Source organism: Pollicipes pollicipes, unplaced genomic scaffold, assembly GCF_011947565.3.
Source record: "Pollicipes pollicipes isolate AB1234 unplaced genomic scaffold, Ppol_2.1 Scaffold_3087;HRSCAF=3621_pilon_pilon_pilon, whole genome shotgun sequence".
Lineage (NCBI taxonomy): Eukaryota > Metazoa > Arthropoda > Thecostraca > Pollicipedomorpha > Pollicipedidae > Pollicipes > Pollicipes pollicipes.
In genome coordinates, this window is record NW_023596225.1 from 20,657,860 (window position 1) to 20,666,338 (window position 8,479).

At 49.9% G+C, this 8,479-nt stretch overlaps 1 protein-coding gene across 1 annotated transcript; it reads right to left on the bottom strand.

Moving 5' to 3' along the window:
- Nucleotides 1-1,118: 1,118 nt before the first annotated feature.
- Nucleotides 1,119-6,924, bottom strand: LOC119089865 (uncharacterized). Its single transcript, XM_037212673.1, has 6 exons — nt 6,915-6,924; nt 6,333-6,590; nt 2,179-2,285; nt 1,777-1,940; nt 1,698-1,719; nt 1,119-1,376 (listed from the first exon to the last, which is right to left on the bottom strand). Exons 1-6 carry the CDS (start codon nt 6,922-6,924, stop codon nt 1,119-1,121), a joined length of 819 nt encoding a protein of 272 aa, XP_037068568.1.
- Between the last annotated feature and the right edge of the window lie 1,555 nt (nt 6,925-8,479).

An 8,479-nucleotide genomic window follows, 5' to 3' on the forward strand; every position in this document is an offset into this window, starting at 1 on the left:
ACACGTTCACTAAACGCACCAAGCAAACGTCTGAGTTTATGTCACAAATGTGCAGACATCGTTATAAATACTTGAAGCTTTCGTCGTGGCTCTTGCACACTTAATCTAAATACCACTCGCGCCAGAAATGTACAGTGCATTACAGTGCATTGCAGTGCAGTGCCGCAAGCGGCGTAGAAATAACGTTTACCGATACATCCATCCGTGATTGCGTTGGGGTTTTAGCTTTGCCCGCTTGTTCATACCTAGCCAACGTATGAACATTTATTGGGAGTTAGTGCGGCTACAACACCATAGCCAGCATATTATCTGTGGTCCGTGGTTGGTCCGTACGTTCTTTTGTGCCTTTTTCCTGATATTCACACCTTCCCTCACGATAATGTTTGATACGCTATCCAAAATATCCTGATTTTTATCGCCCAATATCTACGACGTGGCTGCATGCGTAGCCATACCCTCCGACAAAACATACTCAACAACATGCTAAGATCTCCAGACAACGACGAGACGGCGACCATTGATCCTGTCTGTTGACATTTCAGTACCGTCTAATGGTAGATGATACAATATACATACAATACACAGGGCAAGTACATTTCACACAAGACACGTTTCACGAACTATTCGTTTCGTATTTGCACATTGTTTCATCAGAATTTCCAGCGTGTGCAGTTCTTGAACTGCAGCATTGGCAATCTTATATCGTTGACCTTGAAATGCAGTAGTTCTGCGCGCGAGCTTGATGATGTTTAGGCAGAAGGGTGTGCGACCGCGACTTCGTGATCTTCACCCGAGCTCCTGACATTGGTTCACCGTCTCACGGTCTTGTGAACACGCCCCTTAAGCCTGATGTGCGTTCGAAGACTTCAGGCATCATCAGCTTTCAGCGTCTTGTAAGATGTAAGATGACCAAAGCCTGGTTGATTCATAGCCTGGTGCCTTCCTGGTAGCCACTGTGACTGATTGACAAGCAAGCTCAGCTGCGTAGCCTTCCAATCACCCGGTCAGCCATGCGAGATCAGCAGCCTATCAGCAGCCAGATCAGATGAGATCAGCAGCCTAGACAGTCAGACGGCCCCGATCCCCGCCAGAAGCCCGCTGACGCCGCGCCAGCGGGATCACAGCATGATGGTCCTGGCGCCGGACACGCTGCCGCTGCGGGTGACCAGGGAGTGGCGCACGGCGCCCTGCCCGCAGGCCGACTCGGCGCCGGCCGGCCGCATGTCGTAGCCGGCCATCAGGTGGACACGCATCGAGCTCTTGCGCGTCTCGACGAGCAGCGGTCGCGGCAGGTCCGAGCGCGGCCGCTTGCCGAAGTGCACCGACATCTTGCAGCAGCAGTACTGCGCCAGGTTGACATACGACTCGCGAAAGTCCTCGTTCAGCAGCACGTACAGCACGTTGAAAGCGGCGGCGTGCGCCAGCGGCAGCCACGCGAGCCTCTGGGCTGGCGGGGACTCCTGACGCCCGCCCGGCGCCAGCCCGGCGGCCAGCAGTCTGGCGCCGGCCACCGGCAGCCAGGCGGCGCAGAAGCTCAGCCAGACGGCGGCGTTGGCGCGCACCAGCTGCACGTCCCAGGGCAGTGGGCGGCCGCGGCCGTGCGGGTGGCACGTGCAGCGGCGCAGGTGGCGCACGCGTCGCCACGCCAGCAGGTAGACGCCACCGGTGCCGAGCGAGGCGGCGCCGATCACGCCGGCCAGCAGGGCGGCGTGCGTGCGGCTGTGCGCCACGCCCGACTCGGCCAGCATCAGCATGGCGAGCGCGCCGCCCCCCAGCGCCCAGGCCAGCACCAGGCCGACCGTCACGGTGGTCTGGCTCAGCAGGCGACGGTACGCTCGCCGATGGCACACGCGGATGTAATTCTCCAGCGCCACGGCCCAGAGCGTGAAGAGGCTGACGCAACCGCACAGCTGCGTCACAAGCTCGTGCAGCCGGCGCGCCTGGCGGCAGGGAGGCCCATCAGCCGACGTTCGACGTAGATGTTCGTGTCGCATAGCACTGCGTCCCGACGGACTCATGAGAACTTCCCACACAGCCTCTGACGAGGACATACGAGGAGGAGTGGAATACATGGCGTAACGAACACCCAGAATACTACAGTACACTACACTACACTACACTACACACAGCACTCCTCATTTGCTAGGCAGTCGGGGTTCGGCTAGGCTTGAAGATTACCTGTTCTGAGACGTCCGCGCCAGCCAGCATGTGGATGGCAATGGAGGGAAGAACCAGCAGAGTCACCAGCAGCATCGCCAACGACAGGTTCACAATGAAAATGTTGCCTACCGGAAAAAAACAATGGACATTACCCAAACAGGGAAATGACGCGTAACAGTTCAATCCATGATCTGATATGGAGATAGGGCGCGATGCGACCCCTCTCCATTCAAAGTTTTCTGATGGTATTCCTCTGTGATGTCGTGCATCGCGTCCAAATTTGCGGTAGCCTTTGGAGCACTCATCTTACACGCTTTGATACCAAAAACGTGATCCCAGCTGTCCTGGTTTCTGAAAAGCGGCAGTTCTATTAGGCTGCAGGGCAATTCACGGTAGGCGCGTGCAAAGGGTAGCAACCGACAAATCCGCCAATCGCGCGTGGCAACGCCGGCACTTTAACATCAATTGTCTCACATGCTTGTATGGCTTTTGACCGAAAACGCCATCATGCAAATCTTTGAGTGCAGTTCACAGTCCTGCTCTTCTAAGACCTAAGGCCGCTAGTTTCTAAGCTATGCGCCCAGAAAGATGTGCAGGACTATTTCATGCCATCTGTTTCAAGGCCTTTAAGGCATGCACGGTGCCATATTAACGTTATTCTTCTTATTATTATTATTAAGTCTTATTAAGCCATATTAAGTCTTACAAGTATTACAGAAGAAAGACTTGTTATCGAATGATTTAAGAATAGCGCTATATTCAAGTATTTGGACAGCAGTAAACATTTTAAACTCACTGATCACTATGCAAGAACACCACGAGAAAGGACCAAAGCACAAGAACATTAGAATATTTGGCTCAGCGAACACGTTCAGTGTTACCACTGCCATCTACCAACGACTTTGAAGTACTACAAGTGAGTTCTGGGTGGCAATTCTGCACAGCTAGTTTGGCATCACCTCAACGTCATACAAATGCTCCATGACGCAATAAGGCAATAACATTTTGAGCAGCATGTCTATTGAATAGAGGTGCTGCCTGGAGCAGTCTTTTCGACTTTAATGTATAGGAATAGTTATGAGTGAGCTTATTTGACCACATCTGATGCCTGCTTCAATATCTCCAGATGTGAAACATTTCTTTAAAAAATGTTCCATATTTGGAGCTATTGGAACAAACATCAGGTAAAAACTAAATAAGATCATTTATTACTATTGATATGCTTTTAAGAGGAAAGCAGTGATATGTACAAAAATGATTACTAAGTAAAAGTGTTCCTCAATACGCCATCGTTTGATTTCGTCAGGGACTTTTTGTAAGATGTCAGAGTGGCTGCCAAACTGGTGGTACGAAATTCCTCTTGTAACCAACGAACTGACTCACTCGTAGTACTTTTGATCTCGCCAGGCGTTGTGTTGGCAGAGCCCAAATATCGCTACGTGAGAGTGTGATGTTCTTTTCTTATGGCATTCTTGCATATCAATCCGCTGTTGTATATGGTATATCTGCATTCGCATGCTCGGCTTTGGCGTTATTCTTAAGCCATTCGATTTTCCTTATCATGCTTGTCATAACTAGCACCACTGCCCAACCTCCTGTACCATGTAGCACAAAATGTAATTCGGGCCCGAAACTTACACTACATAATACTACTACATGCATGACATTGCTTTATAGCCAACTGCATTCCGTTGATGCCAGAAATCGTGGTGATCTACGCCAAGCACAAAACACTGGACGATTACATTTATCTTGACCTTAGGCACCGCAAGGGAGATTGGATGGCAGTATTCGCGTGGCGTCGCTGTGTGTCATGCACTCATGGGTGACATTTGGAGTAGTCTGCACGAAATAGGCCGCATACGCGAGCGTCTAGCTCGCGTATGCGGAGTCTGGCTCAGAGCGTTCGCAAGCGTCTAGCGAGCGTCTAGCTCAGAAACCAGATGGCTTTAAGACTTTGAAATGGCAGGACCGTTAACTCCACTGAATGGTCTTCAAAATAGCTATTTCTGCTCGAAACCCCATACGAATGCGGAACACTTCGGTTAATAAAGTCTACACCATACCCCCGAAAGACACCATACCATATGTCACTGTGTTCATGATAAAACACGAAACACGTCAGTTAAAGTTTTATGTTGCTGCATAGAGTGCTTTCCAAAATAAGGGCATGTCAGGGTAAAATGGTTATATTTCCAGGAACACTTGACATTTGACCTAGCCTTGTCAGGTCAATCGTTTATCTAGCCACATCAAATTTATTGCTGGTTAGGATATTTTTTAGATAAATCTACTGGTCTTTCCGCGAGTACTAATCGATCTTGGTTTGAAATGATCAGGGAAAGACCGCCGCCATCAGCGTGCATTATAAAAAAGGATGCGCAAGGCAAGACAGCGCAAGGATGACTTTTGGCAGCCTTTTTCAGCGACCAGTTCCGGTTTTGCTGAAAACTCGTGAGGTGGTCAATTAGGCAGGAGATCTACCTATCTTGCGTTTATTTCTCAATGCCATGTGGCTTTCGAGGTCAAATTCAAGATTTAAAAACGGAGAACTTCATATCACCCAAAAATGACCGGCGTACTGCGGATTTTTTTTCGGCGTCCCGGCGTGAGTCACACTTCCCGACACATGCGCAGTGACAGGTTTGTATTTTCCAGTGTGAGATGCCTTTCTGGTACGGCGAGGACGGCGTCGCCGTCGATAGTGCGGAAAGGCGAAATCCCAGGAAACCGGCCAAAATGGAGACGAGATGAAACCTGACACACTATCCACGCGAAATGGCATCACCAGCATTTCAAGGAAGACTTAAAGGGGGGAAACATCAAAGCATTGACAAGTCCCCAGCTGTTAAAGCAAATGAGGAAAAATCTTAAAATTTCTTCGTCGTCTCAGACCAGCATTAAACGGCCCTATCAACGTCATAAAATTAACTAAACAATCTTAAACACCATCACGAAATATTAAGTGGGCGGTGGTCCAGAACAAATAGGGCTTCACATAGACCAATCAGAAGAGAGCACTTAAATAGCAATAGTAACGACTTGCACAATTACATTGCATGCCGTTGGATGATGCGTTTCGCCCCTTTCCAGTCGAAGAGGTCACAAATTGTCGACACCGGCTAGTTCAGAACATTCTGATGCCTAAGAGTCTGCAATTTGGACAAAAGCTTTTGGGCAATTTGGAGCTTACCGGCATTTGAGCGTGAGTTTGACCCCGACGTGTGACCTTGCGGAGATGGACTTTCTTGACGGACGCTGGTTCACGACCTATGGTATATTTAGATGCTTAAAAATCCGAAATCGGCCGTTTTCATTTGGAGGGTAAGGAGTTCTCTTTCCGTCGAGCATGAATTTTGTCCCTGAAAGATGACCTTGACAGGCTGAATTTCATGACGGATGCCAGTTCATGCATTAGCAAGCATTCTGATGCTTTTAAATTCGAACTGTCCAAATCTTTTGGGCGATGTGGGGTTCCGGTCATTTGAGTCTGATTCTGACCTTGAAGGGCGCTTCGTCCGCACAAAGTTTGAAACCGCTGGCTTCGGATTCAGCTTGACGTTTTAATAGCACGAAGCCATTGGCTGAAATGAACTGCATGCGTTAGCCAGAAGCGAATGTGTCTGAAGTAACTTAAGGTTGTTCCTTTCACTCTACCAACAACGTGGCCCCAAAAACGAACTTACATACTTTTTCCCGTGATCACTTGGCCCGTTCATTGTTTTGGCATATTGTTTCCCTAAAACAACTGCGTCTAGAATGTGCCAGGCAGCATTCGTAAAGCAAGGCATTGGTACTGATGTTTTTACTCCTTTTTGTTAAAACTTTATATCTAAAACTATATATCTGAGAGGAAAGCCTCAACCGGCCCAGCTTCTTGGGGTCCCAACAAATATTTATAGCGGTGCTGGTTAAGCTGTACATATCATCATTCCAGCGCGGAAAAACGGGCAGTATTTACACAAAACGTGTGCCTTTTTGTTGCTCACTTGTGCACCTTCTGAAATCTCCGTCTGGTTACGGGCCTGATCAAAATGCTTACCTTTAAGATAGGCGGGCTTTGGACAGTGTAAATGCAAGGCTTAGACACAGACTTCACTGTTTCGGACGCGCGTCTCTGCGTTGTTTGGGCCACACGACCACACTGCGCAGCGCAATGCCTTGGGCAGTACCTTTTTTCCTGAGTCTATCGCCGACGATACAGGACGAGATGGTGTAGATGTTGCCCATGGACCCGACGGTGGCCACGCCGCAGAGGCCGACCAGGTGGCCCAGCTTGGTCAGGTTCTCCAGACTGGAGGTGGAATAGCCCGGGAAGCCGTAGCCGTATTGTCCGCTGGCCGCGTAGTACTGCTGTCCTTTGATCGGCGGCCTGGCCTCCAGCGGCGGGCTCCAGGCGGGCAGCGGCGGGCAGTACCCACATCCGGTGCCTGCGGCGGACGGCGGCGGTGAGTGGTGGTGAAACGCAGGGGTCCTTCATTGGGCAGTAGGCGGGCAGCGATGGGTAGTGTTGGGTACACTACCCAGTGAGGTGGGGGTAGGAGGGGGGCATCAAGCTGCGGGAGGCCCCGCAGTAAAGCGTGGCTCCTTCCCTTTGACGAAATCTTTAACTTACCCGTGAGCCATACGCCATACAAATATGTCCACACCCGACACAGCTACGTACCAACATGTTCACAATTAAGCAAGGAGTATGTCTGTGTGCCATTCTGTTCAGTGGGATGACTTTGTAGATATCGGCATATAAAGCTGACATAGTCCCATATCTAGGAGAAAGTGGCCATTGGCCTGGTCTAGCCCTGGTCTATTGACCTAATAACATAATGCCTGCATGTGCGATGGTTTGGCACTCACTGTTGCACAAAATGGAACGTCAAATTCCTCATCTCGTACAGCTCTGTAGTGGTTGGATCACCTGCATGATGCGCGCCTTCTTCGCATCTTTCAAAACTGCACGTGCTATTCCTTTTGCGCCTTCGTACATTCGTTTTCTATACTGCTATTACTGTCGATTTGGGTCAGTGATTATGACATACAGCCATCCCAAGACAGTTGACATTTCAAATTCTGTCATCTACGGTAGGATAAACAAGCGTTCCAAGCGGGTCAGTGTTTCTACGGCGGTCCAGCCGGTCTGTCCAAAATGAGACACAAAATTTGTCCTGAGAAGTAGCTTCGTTTCAGTGACTCTTACGTACTTCCCGCATGTGTCTTCACGGACTTTTCACTGCACGGGCTGGAAGCGGAAGTGGAGCTTTCAGTACTATCCTGGCTCTTTGGCCCTCCAAAGTTTGTCTCAGCCTTCTGAACACTGTCCAATCACCCGAAAATAATGAGAAGCTTCTAGAAGACAGCAGAAGCCTGTGCAAAAATCTGGCCCTCACCTCTTCCCCACAACCCACGACTGGTTTCCACGATGACATGCCTCTTGGTAGAAACAGTGAAACACAAAGGGGTTACACAAGTAACAGAATGTAGCAACTTGTACATTTTAATGCACGGTTTATTACGGAGCTCCAAGCAATCCAGCTAATCTTACAGATTATGGATGCGATGGTACGGTTGGGTGTAGGCTTGGCTTGCAGGCGGAAAGGCCCTTTTATCTTGCGCACGTAGAAATATGGTTTGTTTAAATTGTTCATTTACCACACTCAGGGCGATTTTCCTCAGCCTGAAATAAACTCTGTCCAAATTTCGTCAGGTGGGGTCTCTACCTTGGAACACAATAAGTGAACCACCTCCACATATCCGAGGGTTACCTTTGGGCTACCTGAAAGTCTCGGCGGGGGCGCAAGAATACTTTTTGCCCCCACCTCAAAAGATGGGGAGGGGTAGTCTGCCCTTGCTGTCTCCTCCTCCTCCCCCTTCCCCTGATACGCCAGCACTAGTGGTGGAAGGCGAAACTCTTCAAACGAGCAGAGCCAGAGAGAAGCAAGAAGAAGAGACCGGATCTGGAGCGAAACGCCTGATAAGTGGTGGGCATTGGAACGGTCCGGACGAGCAAGACCGACGGGGAGCAGCAGAACGGCGCCTGGGAGGGGCTAATGATGATGACGGCGGACGATGCAGTGAATCTGCAGACGAGACCTGGAGCTTGTCGGGCCCCGGCTGTCTGGGAGCGCAGAAGCCAAACAGACGGCTGATCGATGATACGCCATGCAGGTAGTAATGATGTACGTTGGCCAGTGCCGGTGTTTAGCCTGAGGCACTGACATACCCTGCTGCCAGCTGTGACAAACGCACGGGGTACGCAAATAATTAGCAGCCTAACATATTTTCGACAAGTGAAAACATAGAAACAACAGGGAAACAAATGCAT